At 41.9% G+C, this 27,030-nt stretch overlaps 1 protein-coding gene across 3 annotated transcripts in view; it reads left to right on the top strand.

Annotated features, from left to right (window-relative positions):
- Window positions 1–27,030, top strand: part of LOC127000245 (probable glutamate receptor) — a 188,175-nt gene that overhangs the window by 54,982 nt on the left and 106,163 nt on the right. For 2 of the 3 annotated variants that reach the window (XM_050863697.1, XM_050863694.1), the window contains exons 4-6: window positions 14,905–15,012; window positions 15,567–15,628; window positions 26,870–27,025. In XM_050863697.1, coding sequence (XP_050719654.1) covers window positions 14,905–15,012; window positions 15,567–15,628; window positions 26,870–27,025 — 326 coding nt within the window. The remainder of the gene's footprint in view (window positions 1–14,904; window positions 15,013–15,566; window positions 15,629–26,869; window positions 27,026–27,030) is intronic. The other variant, XM_050863695.1, reaches the window with a different exon arrangement.

Raw genomic sequence — 27,030 nt, 5'->3', positions numbered from 1 at the left:
CTCAAGATCTCATTTTGTTTACACGTATTTTATGGCGTCCACGTTTCGATCTCCTCTTATTTGCATTCCTGGCCTTATATGAACGATTAATTATTATGTTATAAACCGAGACATACCTCGCACCTTCAGCAGATGTTGCCATCCCGGGAGAGAGACCTTCCTGCATATCAAGTCGCGCCCAAACTCCAAGTTGGGGGCGTTGGGTATATTGAAAAGCCATTTGTAACACGGTAGCATCGCCTCACGCGCCTTGTTGTACTACTGTCGAGGCCGATCTGACAAGTTTTCCACCAGAACGTAAAAAAGAGACTGTGTTTGAGCGGTCCGATGCGAGGCCAGACGCTAGACTTTTACGAGGGTGTAAGCACTTCAAGCAACGACCTTCAGCCCGGGGTGTCTGGCATCACTGCGTTGGGCCTCGTGGGACACACACACACACACACACACACACACACACACACACAAACACCAGCGTTACCAGATTGTCGCACTCAGAGCATTGCATTTCTCGGACCCCAAACTGTCGTAATCACTTTAATAACGATACTAAATGTTAATGCTATAGTTTAAACATCTAATTATAAATGCTTTGAGCAATGGTTATGGGCCAGAAACCGGAAAATATAATGTGTTGGTAACGCTGACACACACACACAAACACACACAGGATTCGTAACACTGTGATGCGGGAGGGATTAGGTGGGGCTAAGCCGGTTGGTTACGCTGATGCGGCTTTCAAGTGACGAGCGGCCGAAAGGACAGAATTGTGGTGGTGATTGTCTTTATTATTATCATTATTATTATTATTATTATTATTATTATTATTATTATTGGTGGTGTTGGTGGTGGTATGTTGATGGTATATAGGTGGAGGTGTTTGTTAGTGATGTTGATAGTAGTAGTGGTAGTAGTAGTAGTAGTAGTAGTAGTTGTAGAATTGATAGTGCTGTTACTCCAAGGGACGACCAGCATATTAACTACTATAACCATAACCACAAGCACACTTCTCCTCCTTCTCCACCTCTCACTCAACCTCCTTCCTTCACCTCCTCGTCCTCCACGCCCTCCTTCTCCTCTCTCCTTCCTTCACCTCCTCGTCCTCCACGCCCTCCTCCTCGTCTTCTCTCCTCCTCCTCCTAGTCATTAACCTCTCACACTCAGCCCATCTTACCCTCAAGGACTTTCCACCTTATGAAACTATTAGCGCCTCACAGCCTCCCTCTGTTTCACCTCCCTCTCTCTGTCCCTCTCTCCCCCTCTCCTGAAGGTACGGATTCTGGTGGTCTCATCTCCCTTTCTCTCTCCCTTTCTCCCTTTCCTCTCATTTCCCTTCGTCTGTCCTCTCCCTCCCTTTCTCCCTTTCCTCTCATTTCCCTTCGTCTGTCCTCTCCCTTCCTTCATTCTTCTACTATTCTTTTTCATTATTAACCGTTACTACACATGCGCTCTCTCTCTCTCTCTCTCTCTCTCTCTCTCTCTCTCTCTCTCTCTCTCTCTCTCTCTCTATCTCTCTCTCTCTCTCTCTCTCTCTCTCTCTCTCTCTCTCTCTCTCTCTCTCTCTCTCTCTCTCTCTCTCTCTCTCTCTCTCTCTCTCTCTCTCTCTCTCTCTCTCTCTCTCTCTCTCTCTCTCTCTCTCTCTCTCTCTCTCTCTCTCTCATGAGTCCGTCCTCGCATCTCTTTCCCCATCCACTCCCATTCTGTGAGGAGGAGGAAGAGGAGGAGGAGGAGGAGATGAATAGTGAATAAAAGGGAAAGGAAATTGACCGTCGCTTATGACTTTATGAATTAATGAATAAAATGAAAGTTAAAGGGACACACACACACACAATGTGTGTGTGTGTGTGAGAGAGAGAGAGAGAGAGAAACACACCTTTACTATCTCAGGTACTAATTGTATGAAAACTTGCAGGTGTAAGAGACAGAGCGTAAACAGGTGAGACGGTAAACAAGAAACTTATTAGAACCATTAATTTGTGCCTAATTGCCCTGTCAGGTGATTAAGAGCATCGCCTCTCTCGTAAATCCAGGTGTTATGATTCGGCCCACCTGATTAGTAATTAGGTAACGCGTACGTTCCACTCGTTTGAACTAATTGCCTCCCGTCGCGCCCTTGTACTGATTTAGGCTGTTATATAATTCGCACACACACACACACACACACACACACACACTCATGGAAGCAAACAAATAAACACACAAACATGAAGCCAGTTTCGAAGACTGCTTTAACGAACTTCATTCTTAAATAGTCACCTTTTGATGATACGTATAAACTGTGAAGAGGTAACGGTGATGGAGGAGGAGGAGGAGGAGGAGGAGGGGGAGGAGAACCCATGCCTCATCCCTATCCTGAACACTCTTCATGCATCTCCTCCCTCCATTCTCTCTCTCTCTCTCTCTCTCTCTCTCTCTCTCTCTCTCTCTCTCTCTCTCTCTCTCTCGTGTGGCGTCGTAACAAAGAAAATAACAACAGTGGTGAAGATATCCCTTTTATTATTATTGTTGTTGATGTTGTGTTTATCATTATTATTATTGTCATTGTTATTACTATTATTATGTTATTTACCCATCATGATAAGTAGAAAGAGCCAAAGAAAAGCAACAACAACAACAGCAACAACAACAGCAACAACAATCAATTTACTACTTCACCCACTACCATAACAACAACAACAACAACAACAATCAATTTACTACTTCACCCACTACCATAACAACAGCAACAACAATCAATTTACTACTTCACCCACTACCATAACAACAGCAACAACAATCAATTTACTACTTCACCCACTACCATTATCACCATCATCATTACATATTAATCACCACCATCACTCACTACCACTCACCACCACCACCACCACCACCACCACTACTGTTATTACCACCACCACCTCAACAACCACTACAATCATTACTACCTCCATCATCATCATCACCACTATTATCATCACCACCACCAACACCACCACTATCAAACTGTTATCACCATCACCACCACCACCTCCACCACCACCACTACTGTTATTACCACCACCACCACCACCACAACCTCTACTATCACCATCATCACCACCACCACAATTATCACCACCAACACCACCACTATCAAACTATGTTATCACCACCATCACCATCACCACCACAACCACCATTAATATTACCCCCTTCATCACCACCACCTTCATCTTCACCACCACCACCACCACCATCATCACCATCACCACCAAGGTCATCACTACACCGCGTGGCGCCAACAGGCCGGCCACAGGAGCATAAGCAACCCCCTCCCCCTTTCCTCCTCCTCCTCCTCCTCCTCGTGCCTCCTTCATGATAATTCCTCCGCTTCATTTCCTTCGCTTGTTTCTTCTGTTGTTATTTATTTTTCTACGTTGTTTTTTTTATCTATTTATTTTTGTTTTGTTTTAGATTAATAGCTTTTCTTCCTTTTATTTTCTCTTTTTTCTTGTTTTTGTTTTCTTTGTTTATTTTGTTTTTTCTCGTTTGTTTTTCTCATATTAATTTTCCGCCTCATTTTCCACAACAATCTTTCCTCTTTTTGTTTTTCCTTTTTGCTTCGTCCTTTTTTTTGTACCTGTTCCCTCTCACCTCTTACTCTCCTACCTCTTCCACCTCCTCGTTCTCCTCCATCTCCTCCTCCTCTGCTCCCTCTTCCTGCCTACTCGAAGTTCTTAAATCTTTCCTGTCTTCCTTTTAACTGGATTTTCTTTTATTCATTCTCCAGTTCCGTGATTCAGCTTTGTGCATATATTTTTCAGGTTCTCGGCAATCCATCACACCTATTCTTTTTTTCTTGTTCGTGCTCTTCCACTCCTTATCATATTTCTACCACTGATACCACAACCACTACTACTACCACTACTACTACTACCACCACTAAAATCTGATCCGCTTCCACCTCAGTCAAAGCAATCAAGCAACACTAACACTAACTGACAAGAGCAATGTGTGTGCCTTGAAACTTTTTGTTCTCCTAATTTCACCGAACTCGCTTTTTTTCCTGCCTAATCTTTCCCTTCACCTTTACTGACCTATCCACATGTTACTAGGCGGTCAAACCTCTCCTTCCCTGTCCTTTTAAGTCACGTGACCGGCGTAGAGGTCAGGGTAATGAATGGGGGGAGGGAGAAGCGAGGAGAGACGGAAGGGTTGGGGGTTGGGAGGTGTATGTGTGCATGAAGAGGGAGGGAAGGAAGGAGGGACTGGACAGGAGCCAACCAGATGTGTGTGTGTGTGTGTGTGTAGGTGCGAGGAGTGAATTGCAAGTGAGAGGAGAGTGAGTAGTGAGAGTTTCGACCTGTGAATTGCATATATGATGGTGGTGGTGATGGTGTTGATGGTGATGATGGTGATTTGCTGCCTTGTGTAGAGGAGCTGTGATGAATTTGTCCTTTAGAATGGTGACGAATGGGTTAGAGTGTGTTATGGACGTGTTATTATGTTGTTGTGTAGGTAATGTCTGCTTGATTGACTGGAAAGTTACACACGCACACACACACACACACACACACACACACACACACACACACACACACACACACACACACACACACACACAGACACACACCGTTTATCTAGTTTTCCTCATTTACTTTCACATTCATATCACGTTTTAAAGGTTCTTGCACTTCTTGCTTCGCTTCTTCCTCTTTATCTCGTTTTCTTAGCTTGATTCCTCCTTTCGTTTTCTTTTTCTCAGTGTCTTCCTGCTTTTCCTTCCTAATTTCCAACTTTGATTTTTTCTTTCATTTTCCTACTTTCCCTTTCTCGTCTCCAACTTTCCACTCTATTTCTTTCAACTTCAAACCTTCCCTTTTTTTCTCTTTCTTTTCGTTTTCTTTTCTTATCAAGTTCTCCTCTTCGTCAACTTTTCACTCCTTTACTCAACTTCCTCCATATTCTCCACTTTCCCTTTTTTCTCTACTTTCTCTTTCCCGTCTCTGTGCAGTTTCCAACATTTCAATCCCCCCTTTCTTTATCTCTTCCTCTATGTCCCTCGTTTGTTCCCTCTCTAACTTTATTCGTATTCATAAGAACATAAGAACGTACGGAGTCTGCAAGAGACCGGTTGGCCTATACAAGGCAGCTCCTGTACACTCAACCCCACCTTACCTCACCATCCATGGCTTTATCTAACATCTTCTTGAATGTATCTACGGTACTGGCACCCACAACATGGCCCCCAAGTCTGTTCCATTCGTCCACCACTCTATCGGTGAACCAATTCTTGCCTATGTCTATGTTAAATCTGAATTTGTCTAACTTAAAACCATTGCTACGCGTCCTACCCGGCTCTTTTACTATCAAAATCTTATTGACATCCCCTTTATTAAATCCCTTCATCCATTTATAGACTTCGATCAAGTCTCCTCGCAACCTTCGCCTTTCTAGCGAGTGTAGATTTAACCGCTTCAGCCTGTCTTCATAAGGCAAGTTTCTCACCCCCTGAATCATCTTTGTCATCCTCCTCTGTACAGATTCTAACATCTTGATATCCATTCTATAGTAGGGAGACCAGAACTGAGCTGCATAATCGAGATGAGGCCTAACTAGTGCTAAGTAAAGTTTGAGGATGACTTCAGCGCTCCTATTGCTTACACTCCTTGAGATGAAACCAAGTACTCTGTTAGCCCGATTTTTAGCCTGAATGCATTGAGCCCTAGGACGGAGGTCAGCGTTCACTAGTACTCCTAAGCCTCTCTCGCGCCCAGACCTACTTAGAGGAGTGCCATTTAAGGAGTAATTGTGTGAGGGGTTATTCCTACCCACACTCAGAATGCTACACTTTCCGACATTGAATTCCATCTGCCACTTCCCCGCCCAATCATATAGTTTGTCAAGCTCATCCTGGAGAACGGTAGCGTCCCTGTCTGATTAGATTGCTCTACCGATCTTGGTATCATCTGCGAACTTGCTGACATCACTACTAATCCCTGTGTCCAAGTCATTGATGTAAATAATAAAGAGCAGAAGACCCAGCACCGACCCTTGTGGGACGCCACTCGTAACACTGCCCCATTCAGATTTTTACCATTGATTTACACTCTCTGCTTCCTACCACTAAGCCACGCCCTGATCCAGTTCAAAACTTTCCCAAGTTCGTCTCTTTTACGGTCTTTCTCTTCCTCTCCCTTCCTTAAATTCTCCTCCCCGTCTTCCACTTCACCCTCATTTTCCTAACTCAGTTCCTTCTCATTATTTATCGTCATTTTCATTCCCTTTTTATCCTCATCTTCAACTACACCTTCAACTTCCTCTACTCCATTTCTCTTCTCTTTCTTTTCCCCTTTTTCTTCAGATTTTTATCCTTCTCTACAGTCAAGTATTCCCTCCAAGCAGTATCTCAAATTGATCTTCTATTCAAACTACTCTCTCTATTCTCGTGTTCCATTGTACTAATTTTTCCTACTTCATTTCTTCTTTAATTTCTCTATCTCAGTCTCCATTTTTTCATTCATCTCTGCAACCACATTTTTCTCAAGCCAGTTGTCATATATTCCAGCATCTCAAATTGTTCAACTTTTCTAACCACACCTTCCGTTTTCATTATATTTCAAACTTTTCCCCCCGTTTTCATTTTTTCCAACTTTTTCTCATTCCAGCTCTTACATAAAAGTCTTCGGGAATCTAACGCCTGCTTCCATCTTTCTTTTATACTCTGACAAATACCTCGTAATTTCACATACACAAAGATACAAGATTTCTTCCTATTCCTCCTCCCCTTCCCTTATCATATTCTTTGCTAATTCACGCTTTACCTGGTGATGAGAGAGCGGGGGTATAATCATGGACAGCTAGATAGACAGCAGGTCGTTTATATATTTCTTTTCTTGGTCTTCTTCTTCTTATTGTCTCGGATTGCACCTTCATATCTTTCCTTTATTTTTATCTTTACGTTTTTTTTCTTCTTTTGTCTTCTTTCTGCTCCTCCCAGCGTTGATGACTTCCTCTTTTTCTCTCCTTCTCATTTCCTTTTGTGTAGCGTCAAGCCATTATGCCATTTCTTTTCTTTCTCCTTTATTAATCTTTATGAATGTCTTTCTTTCCCTCTTTCTTTTTCCTCCCCGCACATCTCATCGCAAGAGAAATTATCCTTGCTTCATCAATCATTCTTTTTTATTATGCCTTTTATTGTCCATCCCACTCTGTCTCTGTCCATCTCCCTATTTCCCTCCATTTGTCTGTCTATCTATTGTATGTGCCTGTCTGTCTATTTGCCCATTTATCTATCTGCATCTCTATCTGTCTCTCACACATTATCTGCAGTGTAGCTAGATTCTCTCTCTCTCTCTCTCTCTCTCTCTCTCTCTCTCTCTCTCTCTCTCTCTCTCTCTCTCTCTCTCTCTCTCTCTCTCTCTCTCTCTCTCTCTCTCTCTCTCTCTCTCTCTCTCTCTCTCTCTCTCTCTCTCTCTCTCTCTCTCTCTCTCTCTCTCTCTCTCTCTCTCTCTCTCTCTCTCTCTCTCTCTCTCTCTCTCTCTCTCTCTCTCTCTCTCTCTCTCATATCCCCGCACCCGCAAAGTCCTTGAATATTCAAAATTCCTGAAATGTAGGAAATCTGATAAAACTTGGAGAGAATTTCCTCACCAAGGCGCGTCAGACGTTCCGGAGAGAGAGAAGAGAGACAGACATAGACAGACACAGACATACAGACATAGACGGACAGACATAGACAGACAGACATAGACAGACAGACATAGACAGACAGACATAGACAGACATAGACAGACAGACATAGACAGACAGACATAGACAGACATAGACAGACAGACATAGACAGACACAGACAGACAGACAGACAGACAGACAGACAGACAGACAGACAGACAGACAGACAGAAAAAGAGAAGCAAGAACAGACAAAAGAGAGAGAGAGAGAGAGAGAGAGAGAGAGAGAGAGCATTACCAATTCACTAGTAATTTAATGGATGTAAGCTTCAAAGGCCATTACCTAATTCTGCTTCCTTAATATACGATATAAAAAAAAAAAAACGAAATGCAAGAGAAAAAAAATCTAAATCGACATCAAAAATCTAAGAAAAATGTGAAAAAAGAGCAAAAAAAGTTGTAATACGATAACAGCTTTTATTTTCTCTTTTTTTTTTTTTTTTTTTTGCGAGCCCCCAACAAAAATTCTCCAGCTTGTTAATGGGAAATAATTACCTGAGAAAAATGACCTTGATGATTAGCGAGTTAATTAAAAGGACGGTAATTACAGCCTGATGGGTCCTTCTTTATTGGATGAGGAAGAGGAGGAAGAGGAGGGAGGAGAGGAGGAGGAGAGAGAGGAGAGGAGAAAGAGAGAGGAAAGGAGGAGAGAGAGAGAGGCAAGGAAAAAGGACAAAGCCGAGATGAGAGAGGAGACACACACACACACACAGAGAGAGAGAGAGAGAGAGAGGAAAAAGGACAAAGCCGAGATGAGAGACAGAGACACACACACACACACACACACACACACACACACACACACACACACACAGAGAGAGAGAGCCAGAAGCATGTAAGCGTGCGTCGATGCCTCCTCCTCTTCCTATTCCTCCTCCTTTTCTTCCTCCTTGTTCCATTATTTACCTCCCGTCATTCCTTCCTTTCCTCGTCTCTTTCTGCTTCTTTTCTTCTTTACCTCCTTTTTTCTTATCCTTTTTCCTTTTCACCTCTTCGCTTCTTTTTCTTCCTCCTCCCTCTACGCCTCCTCCTCCTCCTCCTCCTCCTCCTCCCTGCCTTCATCCTATTCCTTCATTTCTTCCTTTTCTTGGTCCTCTTTTCTCCTCTCTTAATTCTCTTCATTTATCTCTTTCCGTTTTCTCTACCTGTCCTCTTCCTCCATCCCATTTTCCTCCTTCTTCGCTCTTTCCTTATCGGCTCCTTCTCATCTCTCCTCCTCTTCTCCTCCACCTCTTCTTCCTCCTCCTCTTCCTTCTCCTCCTCCTCCTCCTCGTCTTCCTCCTCCTTCCTGCCCTGGACAGAGGTGTGTACCCGGCTATTAAGACAACTTTAGTGTCCCTATTGTCGCTAAAGCACCTGAGTGTCTCTCTCTCTCTCTCTCTCTCTCTCTCTCTCTCTCTCTCTCTCTCTCTCTCTCTCTCTCTCTCTCTCTCTCTCTCTCTCTCTCTCTCTCTCTCTCTCTCTCTCTCTCTCTCTCTCTCTCTCTCTCTCTCTCTCTCTCTCTCTCTATCTCTCTCTCTCTCTCTCTCTCTCTCTCTCTCTCTCTCTCTCTCTCTCTCTCTCTCTCTCTCTCTCATCTTCGTTGCTTCCAATCTGAATCTTAATTTTTTCTTTAATTTCGTTCGTCATCTCGTCAAGAGAGAGAGAGAGAACACAGTCAAACTAATCAGTCTACAGGGAGTCGAAATACTACCACAAGACGCTTCCCAATCTCGCGGTTTCTGACTATTGACAACCAAATCGCTACGTCATCCAGGCCCCCCTCCATCACCACCCATGTTATCAGTCACTGTCACGTTGGAAGAGCAACAATCCACCCGAAACTAACCTCTTCCACCCAGAATTGACCTCTTCCACCCGAAACCGATACCTTTTCCACCCGAAATTGACCTCTTCCACCTGAAACTGACCTCTTCCACCCGAAACTGACCTCTTCCTCCTGAAATTGACCTCTTCCACTCGAAACCGATACCTCTTCCACCCGAAATTGACCTGTTCCACCCGAAATCGACCTCTTCCACCCTAAATTGACCTCTTCCTCCCGAAACCCGAAACCGATAAATCCTCCACCCGAAATTAATACCTCTTCCACCCAAAACCGACACCTCTTCCCCCCGAAACCGATACCTCTTCCACCCGAAATTGACCTCTTCCACCCGAAATTGACCTCTTCCACCCGAAACCGATTCCTCTTCCAACCGAAATTGACCTCTTCCACCCGAAATTGACCTCTTCCACCCGAAACCGATACCTCTTCCACCCGAAACCGATACCTCTTCCACCCAAAATTAATACCTCCTCCACCCGAAATTGACCTCTTCCACCCGAAATTGACCTCTCCTGGCTCTTCGTTCTGTTGTCTTTTGTTATGGCATCGTCTAGCGGGTCTTTTTTTTTTTTTTTTGACCCTTGTGCTGCCTCCGTTGCTGTAAAAAAAACAAAAAAACAATGAAAATAAAAGGAGTAGTAACACCCTTCTGGAAAGCAAAAGAAAGATTAACTACAGCACCAGCACGTAAAAATACAGCTTGGAAACATTATCGAGTGAGAGGCGTTACACAGCCTTATCCCAATACATTTACATCGTCAACGAGCATTCATTCCCTTCGTCACCGTCAGCACAAGCGACAGAGGGCGGGACTAGACATTTTTCTCCCGTTCTCTCTCTTGTTCCTGCCTTCGTTCCGTGTGCATGGGAGGCGGTGGTGCTGCATAAGTTAGGGAGGGTCTTTCGGTCAAATATTCATCGCATAAGAAATGTAAACTCGCTGCCGTGCTTCCCCGGGTCTTGCTTGTTTCTTTTTTTGTTGGTGTTGATCAGCTGTGTGGTTTCTCTCGCCGCGTGCACTTTTTCTCGGCACACTCACGTCACGCTCCGACCCAACACGAGTCCTGAATTAGTTGTGCCGGCCGAGGAAGGGAATGTTATTTTTCCTCCTCTCTATAACCTAAAGGTGGAAAGGAGAAAGGGAGAAGGAACTGAGGAGGGGGAAGAAGAGACGAGGGGGGGAGGGAAGATTGTTTTTCCTCCTCTATATAACCAAAAAGTGGAAAGGAGAAAGGGAGAAGGAGGAACTGAGAAGGGGGAAGAAGAGACGATGGAGGGAGGGAAGGTTGTTTTCCTCCTCTATATAACATAAAATGTAAAGGTAAAGTTGAGGGCATAACGCTACAACTGTGCGTTGCCGCGGTGCTCGTTTCCGTCACATTAGCCCTTGAGCCTGTGGTGGGAAGAGCCCACTACTCCGTGACACAGGGTCAGTGTGACATCTAAGATTGCCAGTTTCCTTCCCCAGTTTATCACAGGTACCCATTCATCGACCAACCCGAAAAGGAGGATGAACAGCTCGGTGACCTGTACACCGACTGCCTGGGCCGTTATTTGAACACGGACCCGCGAGTTCAAAGTTAGGCGCGCTAACCACTAGACCAGGGATCTCCAAACTATGGCCTTGGTTCTATAAATTTTAAAGCTAGATCAGTTTTTAATTTGAAACAACTTGCTTGAATTTTGTGTCAATTTTTGGTACGACATGCCTGTGGGAACTAACATTCTCCAAAATGAAGTATGTTGTCTAACTATCGAGCAAATCACTCCGATTAATAGTTGACATCCATTCTTATAATTGGTTCCTCAAATTTGGAGCATGACTTCAATGAGATTTTGAAATAAAAAAAGTATCATTCTTCATATTAATGTAGTTTCATAAAAATTAAGGAAGGTATATTATTGGTTTACGTTGATTAATGCCAGTAAGCTTTGTTTTGAATATCCTCCATTTGTTTTACTTTAGTCTGAGTTCATTAAATTCATGAAACTAACTCTTCTTTATTTTTTTCTTGTGGCCTTCAAAAGTGTACAAAATATATAATGTGGCCCTCATACTGAAAAGCTTGGAGACCCTTGCACTCGACCACAGAGGCGAAAGGTGGCAATGAATAAGGCATACAGGGAAAAGAGACGAAGGAGTGAGGGTGTGTTGTTTTCCTTCTCTCGGTAATCTAAGGTCTTTTAACCTCTCTTATCTATAGCCCTGCAACTCTACAAACTCGACAAACTATATATTTGATCCGTGTTCGGGGCTCCTTCCTCTTAATTCTTTTGCAGTGCAGTCTTACGGGCGTTTTGTTTATTGTCTTTACTTGCTATGTACTCGTACCTACCTTAGAGAGAGAGAGGGAGAGGGAGAGACAGAGACAGAGAGACAGCGCTTCCTCGTCACTGGGTTGGGGTAAAGAAGGGACTGCTGGTGATATTAAATGACATGTACACTAATTATTCAAATCAAGGCTCATTCTTCTTCTTCACCTTCACCTTGCAACTTATTTTTTAATGGGTGGAGCTTCTTTATCACTTCCTCCTCCTCCTCCTCCTGCTCCTTCTCCTCCTCCTCCTCCTCCTCCTCCTCCTCGCGGATTATATAAGAGGACATATCGGCAAGCTGTACAGTACCTGGCTAGTCGGCGGCGGCGTCAAGGTATTGTCGTGGTTTTTCTCACCTTCCTCTACCTGTCACTGCTCCGGCGTCTACTACTCCTTTATCTATTTCTACTATTGCGTCTCCTCCTCTTGAATCTACTCCTCCTTCTACATCTACTCGTTTACTCCTTATTCTACATCTACTTTTTTTGTCTACTACTACATTCCTGCTACTCCTTCATCTACCCTTCTTCATCTACTCCTTCTTCATCTTCTTTTTCTATTCCTACATTTTCTCCTGCGTCTACTCCTTCTTTTTATAGCTACTCCTTCTACTCCTTCTTCTGTATCTGCCCCTTCGTCTATTTCTCCTTCTTCATCTACTCCTTCGACTACTCTTGTGTTATTACCCTTTCTACCTCTATTCTTCCTGCTTTCTCACTTTTTTTCTCTACTCCTTCTGTTTCTCCTTGTCCCTCTGTTCGTTCTGTTTCTTCTGTCACTGCTTTTTTTCATATTTCACCTTTCGTTTGGTTCTTGATTCTGTCTCCTTTCCTGTCCCTCCTTCTTCCTCTTCTTAGGCCAATCTTCTTTCTTTTTCTTGTCCTTCGCTCACTCCAGTGTTTGATTATTTGCTGTTCTTTGTCTTTTTGCTTGTATGCGATCCTATATTTTGTCATGTCCATTTTTTTTGCCTTACTGTTCGCCTCTGTTGCTTTCATTTAATGCATCCTCTTCATCTTCTTTATCTGCTATTCTTTGCCTTTCTATCTGTATGTAATCCTTTCTTTCGTCATGTTCTTCTTTTCTGCTTTCTGTTCGCCTTTGATACATCCTAATTTTCCTATTTTTCTCAGTTTTTCATTTATTTTCTCCTTTTTCATTTGTCGGTTGCTCTGCTTCAATATCTCCATCATTCTCCTTTTGTTTTCGCCTTTGTTGGTGTCCTTCAGTACCTCCTTTTCATCTTTTTCTTCTGTTTCTCCTTTACTTCCTCCTTCGTCATTTATCAGTTACTCTCCCTCAATAAGTCCATCTTTCCCCTTTCGTGTTCTTTCACCCAATGTCTTTCTTTATCTCCTTTATGGTGCGTGTTCGCCTACATTCCTTCTAAAATAACTCCATCTATTCGCGGCACCTGGGGTCCTCTTACAAAACTATTTGGAGTAATGTGTTGAAACTATACAGGTAAATAAGCATCTATGTTGCTTACTTTTTGTGTGTGAATCAGAATGATGTATGTATACTTTAATGTATACATATACGTATACATGTACGTTTACGTGTAGCGATAATTAAATTAACGCAACACCATTAATACGAAATCAGCATTTTTCATATTTTGTCTATGAATACTCGTTTGATAGGCCTACAGCCCTGTGCAATGTTTTTTTTTTTTAATTCAAATGCAATGGCATACTGGATTTTTTTTTTTTTTTTTTTTTTTTTTTTTTTTTTTGTTATGAAAGTCGAACGTCGCGTAAAATCAGATTTTTCATCACTTAACTCCTAACATCACCTAACTCCTTTACCTTATCTGCACTATCTAAGCATAGATCCTTAGCTGCTAGTGAAAGCAATATTTCGTGGTTATTTCAGCTAACTGTAATGCATTTTAGATTTTCTGCGATTAAATAAACATCAAAATTTATCAAACGAAGATATGATCACTTTAAAAATTGAAATGTCCGTTACTGCCCCGCCTAGTGGGTTAGGACCTCTACCTCTGTCCTTTTAAACCCGCACCAGCCATTTAAAAAGCCCGGATATTATTTCTTGATATTATACGAACACTGAGAACAGTTTTGTAAAATGCTATATTTTGACCCCTTACCAGGTGTCACGTACCCCCTTAACTCGCCTCTGTTGCAGGGAGCTTTGTGGTGCAATGGTTAGCACACTCGGCTCACAACCGAGAGAGCCCGGGTTCGATTCCCGGGCGGAGTGGAAAAATTCAGGCGGCTTTTCCGATATCCTACGCACCTGTCCACCCAGCAGTGAATGGGTACCAGGTATTAATCGGGGGCTGTGTCCAGTCTCCTGGCATCTGTTCCCTTCTATAATTCCTTCCCCTTCTGTCTCTCTCCGGCATATGACCACAGATGTTGCGCCGACTAAAACAAAACTTTCCAACTTTTTCGCCTCCGTTGCAAACTTCCCTTTTTTTCCACGACCTTTCAATTCGCTGCACACTTCCATTCTTTTTTATTCGTCCACCTAATGTGTCCTTTTATAGTACGCGTCCGCTTATATTGCTTGCATTCAAAAACTAGTTCTGTCCATTTCTTAACTCGCCTCTTTTGCTTCCCTTTATTTTTCGTTCCTCTTGCTGTGATGCCTAAGCTTGTTGCACACCTCTTTTTTTTTATGTTCGTCCACCTAATGTGTCATCCTTAATGGTACGTGCTCGCTTGTGTTGCTTTCCCTCAAAAAATAATTCTATCCACTCCTCAACTCGCCTCTGTTGCCTCCCTCCAGTTCCTCCAGCTATGACCCTTCAATTTGCTGCACACTTCCTCTTTTTCTGTTCGTCCACCTAATGTGTCATCCTTTCATAATACGCGTTCGGTTATAATGCTTACATTAAAAAAATAATCCCATCCATTTCTTAACTCTTTTCCTTCCCTTCAGTGTCCCTTCCTCCGGCCATGTCGCCTCAACTCGCTGCTCACTTTCTTTATTTTTCTGTTCGTCCACCTAATGTGTCACCCTCTATAGTGCGTGTTCGCCTGTATCACTTTCCCTAAAAAAATACTTCGATCCATTTCTTAACTTGTCTCACTTGCTACCCTTCAGTGCCCGCTCCTCCGACCATGATGCCTCAACTCGGTGCCCACGTCGCGCTTCTGCTGCTGGTCTTCGCCTCTCACTCCTTCGTCAGCGCCGTCAGCAGGCCAGTCATCGGTAAGTCAGCTGCCAACAAGAAAGTAAGGTGCATGTGTCCTGTTGTTTTATTTTTAGCCTTTTTTCCCCTGTGGTTTATAGGAGATGTATTAATTTATATGCTTGTCCTGTATATTTGTTTTGGTTTTATTATTGTATAGTTTATGATTTTTACTTATATATTGTCTTTATTTTATTTGTTGCTTTTACTTCTTGATTATTTCTGTGTTTGTTTGTTTGTTATGTATTTTCAGATATTTATTACCCCAACTCTCTGTTCCTCTGTTTCTATAATCTAAATTCTCTTGTCCTCCTCCTCCCTCCCTCTCATCGCTTTCATTTTCATATTCTCTTTCTCGACGTCTCGGGTCTTTGGGGAGGCGGAACAGGCAGCTTAGAGGGTCCGCATTCCTCCCTTTCTACCTGTTTCGCCTCTTCTATCACAGTCATGACATCAGTAGTGGCAGTCATCGCGTGAGGACCGTCCCTGCAAATTTTACCCTATCAGTTACGACTGCTGGGTACCTTCGTTTTGTCTGGATTCATTAATAAGTCTCTTTGCGCTTGTTACACAGACATGATAACCCGAACTGGAGCTATGGGAGGCGATGTTTATGCGCCACGCCTGCACGAAGAGGTAAAATATGAAAGCAGTTTAGCGAGGTTTTTGTTAGCGTATGTTTTATTATGCGATGGAGATGGTGGAATGTGTCTGGGGGATTTCCTTTTTTTGTGTGTGTGTGTTTGAGTGTGTTTTATTTTATTTGTATTTTTTTTGTGTGTGTGTGTGTACGGTATAAAGACAGGCAAAGAGCTGGAAATAAATTATAGAAAAAAAACTCGCAAGGTGCCCCATAAAAATAAAAAAAATAGTTCCGAAAGATTCTCAATAAATCAACATATTCGATTTTCGTTTCACAATTTAACATAATTTCCTCTCTTAATCTTCCTGGTTTTAAACTTGGCTTACTCTCAAGACGGAAAAGGCAACATATTTCTTTCTCGTATTATAAGAGTGGCGGATGATAAACTTTTGATACATTATTTAGCACTTTTATTATTGCAGCTGAAGGGCAAATATATAAGAAAAATTAAGAAAAGCCTGCCAGTCCCCGCTCCTGCAAAGAAAAGAGAACAGTAGGCCGAATAGGCTGAATAGAAAGGGTCGATTCGAATGGAGAAGTATCTTGTACCTTTCCTTTCCTTTCTCTCTCTTTTTCCTGTCCTTTCCTCTCCTTTCTTTCTCTTCCTCCGATACCCTACGCCCCTGTCCACCCAGCAGTCAATGGGTACCAGGTATTCATCGGGGGTTGTGTCCCGACTACTGGGACCTGTTCCCTTCTCCTATAATTCCTTCTTCTGTCTCTCCGGCATGTGACCACAGATGTTGCGCCGACTAAATGAAACTTTCCAACTTTTTTTTTTCTTTCTCTTCCTTGTCCTTTCCTTTCTTTACTTCCCTGTCCTTTCCTTTCTTTACTTCCCTGTCCTTTCCTTTCCTTTCTTTCTCTTCCCTGTCCTTTCCTTTCCTTTCTTTCTCTTCCCTGTCCTTTCCTTTCCTTTCTTTCTTTTCCCTGTCCTTTTCTTTTCTTTCTTTACTTCCCTGTCCTTTCCTTTCCTTTCTTTCTCTTCCCTGTCCTTTCCTTTCCTTTCTTTCTCTTCCCTGTTCTTTCCTTTCCTATCTTTCTCTTCCCTGTCCTTTCCTTTCCTTTCTTTCTCTTCCCTGTCCTTTCCTTCCCTGTTCTTTCTCTTCCCTCTTCTTTCCTTTCCTTTCCATTCCTCTTCTTCTACTCCGTCTTTTCCTTATCATCCTTTCCTTCCTTTCTCCTTCTTTTCCCGTCATTGCCTTTATGCTTCTTCGCTTTCTTTTTCTTCCCTTCCTCCTCAATTCCTTCCCTTTCTAATCATTATTTTCCTTTCATCTCACTTCCTTCATGTTTCTTTCCTTTCCACTATTGTTAGTACTAAATGAAGGTTTCGTTAAAGACCAGCTAAGAGTATATACACACCAGACATCGCCACCCCTAACTTTATCATCACACGTATGAGTAATAGAAGAGTGGAAATGCATAAACAAAAAAAAAGAGTATATGATGATCCGCTCTGAATATGCAAGGGATATGTTTGTTAGTTTTTTTTTTTTTTGTGTGTGTGTGTAATGTCTTTTTTTAAGGTGTATGTATATATTTTTCTTTCCTTCTCTATTTTTCTCTCTATTCTATACTTCCCATTCTCGTTTTCTCTTCATTTGTTTCCGCTCTTTCCTTCTCTTTTTCACTATTCTTTTGGTTATAAAAATGGGAAAAAAAGGAAATGTGAATAATATAAAAGTTGAAATGCATAAACAAAAAAAAAAACATAATAGTGTTCCGCTTTGAATATGGAAGGGAAAGGCTTGTTAGTTATTTTTTTCTGTGTGTGTGTGTGTGTGTGTGTGTGTGTGTGCGAGTGTGTGTGTGCGAGTGTGTGTGCGTGTGTGTGTGTGTGTGTGTGTGTGTGTGTGTGTGTGTGTGTGTGTGTGTGTGTGTGATGTCATTTTCAGGATATATATTTTTTCTGTTATAAAAAAAAAGGAAAAAAAAAGGGAAATGTGTGTTACGGGCGTGTCAAAGTTGCGTCATATTTTTTTTATCTTTCGACTAAATATCCACCTGAAATTGACTCGTTCCTACTTTTTAATTTGCTCGCCATTATCCAAAACAACGGAGCACAAAAAGGGGGTAAAAATGCATTAGTATATGACTAAAAAGAGTAAAGAAAGTTGCATAATTTTCTTTGGACTAAATATTCATCTGAAATTAACACGTTCCCACTTTTTTATCCCCTCGCCATTATCGAAAAACAACGGAGCAAGGAAAAAAAAGGTAAAAAATGCATTAATATATGACTCAAAAAAAGTAAAGAAGGTTGCATAATTTTCTTTGAACTAAAATTCCACCTGAAATTAACACGTTCCCACTTTTTTTCACTTCCTCGCCATTATCGAAAAACAGCGGAGCAAGGAAAAAAAAGGTAAAAATGCATTAATATATGACTCAAAAAAAGTAAAGAAGGTTGCATCATTTTCTTTGGACTAAATATTCATCTGAAATTGATACGTTCCCACTTTTTTTTTATTTCCTCGCCATTATCCAAAAACAGCGGAGCACATAAAAGGAAGTAAAAATGCATTAATATACGACTCAAAAAAAGTAAAGGTTGCATAATTTTCTTTGGACTAAAATTCCACCTGAAATTGACACGTTCCCACTTTTTTTCACTTCCTCGCCATTATCGAAAAACAACGGAGCAAGGAAAAAAAAAGATAAAAAATGCATTAATATATGACTCAAAAAAGTAAGGAAAGTTGCATCATTTTCTTTGGACTAAATATTCAACTGAAACTGACACTTTCCTTTTTTTTTCACCTCCATTATATCGAAAAGCCAAGGAGCAGATAAAAGGGTGTGAAAATGCATTAATATACGACTCAAAAAAAGTAAAGGAGGTTGCATAATTTCCTTTAAACTATATATTCGCCTGCAATTGACATGTTTCCACTTTTTTCCTCCTCTCCATTATCGAAAAGCAGCGGCCCAAAAAAATGTGTAAAAATGTATAATATATATGACAAAAAAATTACAGAAGCATTCGCCGTGTCGTTTACAGCTGAGTGGTTGGGCGATTTTTATTTTTCCCTTTCATGTTGGCAAATAATAGAAATGCTGCGAGGCGGAAATTAACACAACTAATTGAGAGTCCACGAGAATTCATTTAGTTTGTGTATTATTAGTATTTATTTATCTTTTTTTTGTTGTTTATTTATTTATTTATTTATTTATTTTTTTTTTTTTTTTTGGGGGGGGGGGAGCGAGACTAGTTTTTGGGGGAGGGCTTGTTTGGACTCTCTTCCTTATGTCTTTCTCTATTTGTCTCTTCTTCTTTTCACTTTCTCTCCCTCTTTTTTTCTCTTTTCGTCCTTTTCCTTTTTTTTCTCTGCATTTCGTTTGGATGTATAATTTTTTATTAGATTATTTTCTTTGTGGATCGTGTGAGTACTTTCTTCATTAAATATTTCTTTATCCTATCTATTTATCTCTTTTTTCTTCTCATTTTTACCCTCTCTCTTTTTCTTTTCTTCCCTTTCCTTTCTTCCCTTCTCTTCTTTTTTTGCGGGGCCTGTGTATTATATCTTTCTTCATTCAATTTATTCATCTCTCTTCTTCTTTTCCCTCTCTTTACCTTTCTCTTTTTCTCTTCTTCCCTCTCCTCTCTTCCCCTCTCCTTTTTTTGAGGGGTCTCTGTGTATTTTCTTCATTAAATCTTTCTTCATCCTATTTATGTATATTTTTCTTCTTCTTTTCCCTCTCTTTACCTTTCTCGTTTTCTCTTTTTCCTTTTCCTTTCTTTCCATCTCTCCTTTTTTTTCTTTTTTGAGGGCCTCTGTGTACTCCAATATATTTTTTCTTCATTTTATTTACTTATCTCTATTTATTTCTCTTCTTTCCTTTTCTCTTTTTCTTTCCATTCTTCCCTTTCGTTTCATTTCTCTCCCTCTCTTTTGTTCTCTCTCTTCTTTCGTTCCTTTTCTTTCATTCTCTCTTTTTCTATTCATTCATTTTCTCTCTTTTATTCTCTCTTTCTCTTCTTTCGTTCCCTTTCCTTCCCTCTTTCTTTTGTTTTTTGTTTTTCATTTTTATTCATTTGTCATTTTCCCCTTCACCTTCACTCTCCTTGCTCCTCTTTTATTCCTTCTTATACATTCCATCCCATTCTGTTATTTTCTTCTCTACTTTCTTTATTCCATCTTTTATCATTCTGTTTATTTATCTCTTCTCTTCCCTTTCTTTCCCTCTCTGTTCTTTCCTCTGTTCTCTTGTTCCCGTTCTTTCTCTCTTCCTTTTCATTTCTTATTTTTTCTCCTTTTCCTACTCTCTTTTTTTTCCCTCGTTTACCTTCTTATGCATTCCCTCCCATCCTATTCCCTTATTTTAGTATTTATATCTTCATCCCCTTTCTCTTTTTTTTTGTCCCCTGATTATCTCATTATCTTCCCTTTCCTCCTTTGTTTAATTTCGTCCTTTTCTATACCCTCCCTTTCGTGTCCTTCAAATTCATGTTCTTCCTCTCCTTCCCTTCTCTTCCCAATCCTTCCCTATCCTTCTCTTTCTTTCCCTTCATCTCATTGCCTCCATGTTTCTTTCCCTTCTCTTCCCTTCTCATTTACTTCCTCCTCTTCTCTTCTCTTTTTCCTTTCCTTCCTTTCCCTTTCTGTCCATCTCACTGCCTTATGGTTCTTTCCTCTCTTTCTCTTCACGTTCCTTCACTTTCCTTTCCTTTCCTTTCCTTTCTTTTCCTCACCTCTCCGTTTCTTCCCTGTCCTTTCCTTTCCTCTCCCTTTCAGTCCATCTCACTGCCTTCAAGCTTATTTCCTTTCTCTTCACGTTCCTTCCCTTTCCTTCACTGTCCTTTCCTTTCCTTTCTCTTCCTCACCTCTCCGTTTCTTCCCTGTCCTTTCTTTTCCTCTCCGCTATTCTCTTCTCTTTCATTCCGTTCACCGCCTACATGTTTCTTCCGCGCCATCGTCTGTCGCTCCCTCCCTGCTCGGTCCTCACCCTGCTCCTACTTACGAGTGATTTGTCGCCCCTTAAGCCTGCTGATGCGTGGCCTGCCTGCTGTGGGTGGGCAGGCGCCGATCATGGCCCAGATAATGCTTTTAGCGAACCCCTTTCATGTTTTTACTTGTGACTCTACTATGGGGGTATGTATAATGTGACGCAAAACAGCACACACACAAAAAAGACACACACACACACACACACACACACACACACACACACACACACACACACATTACCTATTCATCGCCTCAAGAAGAATACGTTAAAATGATTTTGTGCAAGAATAAGAAAACTGAATGACATAAAGATTAGATTCGTGACATAACAGTACACGCGCATACATACACAAAAGCTTCTTCTTTGCCTCAAGAAGAATAAGTGATAATGATTTTGTGCAAGAATGAGAAAAAAATGAACAAAAAGATAAGATTCGTAGCACACGCAAACACACACACACAAAAAGGTTTCTTCCTCGCCTAAAAGAGAATACGTTTAAATGACTGTGTGCAAGAATGAGTAAAAAAACTGAAGAACACAACAAAGATTAGGTTCGTCATTTCTCATTTCCTGAATATCTAAGAACCTCAAGGCTTTTCAGAACACTTAAATTTTCAACGCGTCTGAAGACATATCGCCGCTCTCCATCGCACGAGGACAATAGGCGTGGAAAAATACATCCCTCGCTCCACCACTGAACGAAAGAAACATAAAACAAGGAAACCATCGATGTCTTTGCATTAATAACAGCGAAAAAACAAACCCACACGCACCACCACCACGATGACACTGGCAAAGTATTCACCGCAGCCTTTCATTAGCACGTCACCAGGCACGCAGAGGCACCAAATGTTATTGAATTAATCTTGGGTGTTTCTTTGGAGCGATTCAGAAGTAAGAGAGGCAATGTCAGCTGCGAGGAGAGGAGGGAGTGGAGGGCGAAAGGGGAGGAGAAAGTGGACTAGGAGGAAGGATGAGGAGCTAAAGTGATGGAGGAAGGAGGAAGTTTAGGTGAAGGAAGGATGATTGAAGGATGAAGGAGGAGAGTTAAAGGAGAGGAGGAAAAGTAGAGGAGAATGGGTGAAGGAAGGAAGGAGGAAAGGTGTAAAAAGGGAGGTGATTGAGGGATGGAAGAAAGGTAAATGAGGAGCAAAAGGAAGAAGTGGAGAGAAATTGATTGAACGATGGTTGAAGGGTAAGGAAGGGAGGCAGTGGATGGGGTGAAGGGAGAATGAAGGAGTAATAGAATAAATAAGAAATAGAGGAAATATGAAAGAAAAGGAATGGAGGAAATAGATAGAGGAAGTTGATACAGAGGGAGATTTTAAAAGGAAATTAGAGAAGAGAAAGTAATGGGAGAGCTTGATTTATACACACACACACACACACACACACACACACACACACACACACACACACACACACACACACACACACACACACACACACAGACACAGACACACAAACAAAAAACACACGCACGAATATTATTGCCTTTTGCTTTATCCTTTCTCAGCTTTCTTTCTTCTCCTTGTTATCTTTGGCCAGGTATTTGTTTTCTTTCTTTTCTTGTGATTCCCAGAAGTCCTCCAATTAGTTCACGTATCAACCTCTTTTTCCTTTCCTAATCACCTGAAGTCTTGGTCTCATTATATACGAAATAATTACCTGTTGGAAATTCTCACCTGTCTGTCCCTTTTTGTCCCTTCTTCGCTCCTCCTTTATCTTCCTTTCATCCCTCCATCACCTCATTTTTACATATTTCTTCCTTCCTTCCTTTATCCTACTTTCTTTACTCCTCCTCCTCTCCCTCTACTCTATTACTTCTTTACCCTTCAATCGACCTTCAATCATCGTTTCTCCTTCCTTCCTTCATTCAGTCAGTCAGTCTCCTCTACTCTTCCTCCTCTTCCTCTCCACTCTCCTTTACTCTTCAATTATCGTTTCTCCTTCCTTCCTTCCTTCATTCATTCATTCATTCATTCATTCAGTCAGTCAGTCAGTCTGTCTCCTCTACTCTTCCTCCTCTTCCTCTCCACTCTCATTTACCCTTCGGTCATTCTTCCTCCTTCTACACTCCCTCCCTCCTTCACTACTTTCTCTAGCCCCTCATCCTTCATCCCTCCCTCCATCCATCCCTCTCCCCCTTGCCCTCCACTGCCTCCCCTCTACGCAGCTGTCGACGCCACTCTCAGTACTGAACGCTCCTCAGTAACACCGAGATTCAATAACACTTGGTATTTTTGCGTCCTTAGTGATGAGTTAATTAAAGGCTTTGGAGAAGATTTAGCCAGTGTTAGCGTGGTGGTGCGTGCGTGCTTGTCTTTTGGTTATAATTAAGTTTTCGCAATTACAAAGATCGGCAAAGTAACTAAATTAGATCAGGAGGCGAGTGTGCTCCAGGATGAACTAAAAAGACGATGAATGGGCGAGAAAGCTACAGATGGAGTTCAATGTCGGGAACTTTAGTATTCCGAGTGTAGAAAGGCATAACCCCTCACATACTTATTCATTTAATGACACTTCCCTGAGCAGGTCTAGATGTGAGAGGCATGTAGGCTCAATTCCATCAGGCAAACATGGTAATGGGTTTCATTTTATGTATATAATAGAAGAGCCGATGTCATCTTCAAGATATGCTTACAATTAGTTAGACTTCATCTTTTGTGCAATTCAGTTCTGGTCACCTTACAATAGAATGAATATCAAGATGTTAAAGAAGAGAAATATAACAAATATAATTCACGGCTCATCACAGAGGTGGTTGTCTCTGGAACTGAGGCACACATTCCACGTACTTTCTCTACACCTCATCCTAAAAAGCCTTGGTTTAATCGCGCTTGCTCTCGTGCTATTAATTAAAGATAGAGAGGCAGCTCACAAAAGGTACCAGAGCCTTAGCACTCCAGCTAAACACGATCTTTACATTTTTGCCCAAAATAGTGCCTAATATATTCTCCGACATACCCAAAACTTTTTCATAAGTAGAAAATGCCGCAACCTTCCTTTTTCTAATTCTTCCAGAGACTTCTGGCACCTAGCCAAAAATATCTCCTTCAATTTTACGTCACCTTTCCCTCCTCTCCACACAAACAGTCTGACAAGACAGAGTGAAGTCAAAGGCTCTTCGTCTCATCAACTCTACTCCTCTCACCAGCAGTTTTCTGCCTCTTAAATTCCGCCGCGATGTTGCATCTCTTTCTATCCTCTATCGATATTTTCATGCCGACTGCTCTTCTGAACTAGTTAACTGCATGCCGCCCCCACCCACGGCCCCGTTGCAGTCGACGTTCTACTCTTGCTCATCCCTACACTGTCCAAACCCCTTATGCAAGAGTTAACCAGCATTTTCATTCTTTCATCCCCTTCACCGGTAAACTCTGGAACAGCCTTCCTTCATCTGTATTTCTTCCTACCTATGATTTGACCTCTTTCGAGAGGAGTTTCAAGACACCTCTCCACCCGAAATTGACCTCTCTTTTAGCTACTCTTTACTTTTATCTGTTTTAGGAGCAGCATTTATCGGGCTTTTTATTTTTTTTTTTTTTTTTTTTTTTTACTTTTTATGCCCTGGAACTGCTTAGTTTCCTGTAAAAAAAAAAAGAGAGAATTTTGACATACGAGGTTCGACTTAAACATTAAAATTTCCATTATCTAGAAAGACTTGATCGAAGCTTACAAATAGATGAGGGGCTCTCATAAGGGTGACATTAATACATGATGAGAGCCGGGTAGAACACGTAGTAATGGGTTTCAGTTGGGAAGATTCAGATTCAACAAGGACATGACCAAGACCTGGTTTACCAATAGTGATGGATGAGTGGAACAGGCTTGGCAGTCATGTTTTGCGTGCTAACATGATGGATACATTCAAAAAAAGGTTGAATAAGTTCATGGATGGTGAGGTTGGGTGGGGTTAGGTTCACAGGAGCTATCTTGCATAGGCCTACCGGCCTCATGTAGACTCCTGACGTTCTTATGTTATATTTACTACTCCTTTCCTTTTCTTCCTTGTGTTACTGTCTCTATATACTAATTGTCACGCTCTTGTTATTTATCTCCCTTCCTCTTTCTTCTTTACTACCTCCCTCTCGTCCTTCTTTACTCCCTCATCATCACCTCACAGTCCTGCATGAGCATATCCTACTCAATGCTTTTCCTCATTTCTCTCTTTTTCCCTCTGCCTTCAATTCCTCCCCTTCATGCTTTATTTTCTTTTCCCCGTCTCATTATTCTTGACTATTATTCCTTGTTTTGTTTCTAACTCTCGAGCGCTCCCCTCCTCTATCCTCCCCTTTCTCACTCATCCCTACTTCTTCCCACTCATTTCTCCCATTCCTCCCCTTCCCCGTTCATTCCTCTCTCTCTCGTTCATACCTGGCCCCCTCCCTTCATCCCCCTTAATTACGGTCCCCTTCACCTGCCCCCCTCACCTGCACCCCTCACCTCTTAATCACGAAAATTAGTCTGACAAGCCGTCATTTTGCATATGGCCTTCTAAATTCCTGAAACTGTTTGGTAATTCAGAAATTCACGCGTGCGAAAGTGTTATAAAGGGAAACACAACACTGGGAAACGCTTTTAACACCTCTTTCGTTCTGTAGTCGTATATTTATTCATCCTTTACTCTCCCTGCGGTGTTCCGGGTAATGCATCGGTCGGAGCCGGAGTCGTAATATCAAGGCTTAATCAGAACGAAGCCAAACCTCCATCCTGCCTCGGTAATTGCATATTTAAGCGGTAATTACTGTTAAAAGCGGCGGCAGGAAGCCAGTCAAGGGAAATTTACCGTTCCTCCATCCCGCCGAGCCGCAGGCAGACAGAAACGCAGGTAGGCAATTTAGGATGTGGATAAACAGGTGTGCATAGATGAAGCTGGATAGAGATATAAAGGTAGATAGATATAGATAGATAGATAGACAGATAGAGAGAGAGAGAGAGAGAGAGAGAGAGAGAGAGAGAGAGAGAGAGAGAGAGAGAGAGAGATGGGTGTATGAACATTATCTGGAAAATTAAGTCATTGAAAGGGATATTTGTTTATTCATTTGCCTCTCTTCATTTGCCTGTTTTAAAATACTTAATGGTTTCACGAATGTAGACAGAACAAAATTGTTTAAGATCGATGACACTTTGCGAACGAGGAACAATGGCACAAAACTCAAATGTAGACAAGTAAATTCAGACTGCACCAAATTTTTCTTCACCAACGTTGTAGTGCGAGAATGGAATAAGCTCCCACCATCAGTGGTCCAGTGTAACACGATTGACTCCTTTAAAAACAAGCTCGACCGTCACTTCCTTGAACTTAATATTAACTAGAGTAGAAAAGCATGGACCATGGGGTCTGTGTGGTCTGATTTTCTATGTAATTTCTATGTAAATTCTACCTGGCGTATCATTTTACCTTTCTACCAGTATTTCTACCTGGCCATCTCTCTATCAGTCTAACTGTCTACCTATCCACTTGTGTGTACTTTCATTCTACCAGCCCTTGTACCTCCCAAACTATTAATCAGTCTATCTCTATCTACCTAATTACTTGTCTGCCTATCTACCCATGAACCAATTTGTGCATACATCAATGTATCTACGAGTATGCATTAATCCCAGCATTCTTCTATCTACCTGTCTTCGTGTATCTAACTGCCTCCCTACCCATCCACACACCTGTACAGCCATTACTTTACCAACCTGTCTGCACTCATGTCTAGGTAAAGGTAATGTTGGGAGCATATACTATACCTGCCCGTGCCGGTGCTCATCTCCGTCCCGTTGTCCCTTTGAGCCTGTGGTGGGAGAGAACCCTTAACCCGACGCAGGGCAGTGTAAATTCCGAGTTACCACAGTTCACCTTCCACAGGTTTCCCAAGGCATCCATTTATCGACCATTCCTGCACGCCGACTCCCCAGGACGTGATTCAGTGCTTTTCCTCATTTCTCTCTCTTTTTTCCCTCTGCCTTCAATTCCTCCCCTTCATGCTTTCTTTCTTTTCCCCGTCTCATTATTCTTTACTATTATTCCATGTTTTGTTTCTCTCGAGCGCGCTTCCCTCCTCTGTCCTCCTCTTTCTCCCACATCCCTTCTTCTTCCCATTCATTTCTTCCATTCCTCTCCCAGGCCCTCAGATTTGTAGTTAGGGACGCTGACCACATCACCGCGGAGGAGCTATATCCGTCTACTTACTTATCTATGTATTTATTTAACTAACAATCCACCCACCTGTGCAGCCTTAAGCCTCTGCCTGTCTGTACTGATCCCCGTGTCCGCCTCTGTCCGGCAGGTGTTCTGGTGGATCGGGATTCTCGTGCAGCGGAGCGGGTGGCGACACGCGTCCTGGAAGCCGTCCTGCTGCCTCTCAGTCGCGAATTTCTCCTCGACCTCCGACTGTTCCATAGACCTCTCAGGGGCTCCACGTCTTCTTCAGTGACTCGTTCAGGTTGG

The sequence above is a fragment of the Eriocheir sinensis genome, chromosome 18 (assembly GCF_024679095.1).
Source record: "Eriocheir sinensis breed Jianghai 21 chromosome 18, ASM2467909v1, whole genome shotgun sequence".
Classification (NCBI taxonomy): Eukaryota; Metazoa; Arthropoda; class Malacostraca; order Decapoda; family Varunidae; genus Eriocheir; species Eriocheir sinensis.
The sequence above is the reverse complement of the archived record's forward strand: the minus strand, read 5'-3'. Positions and strand labels throughout refer to the sequence as shown.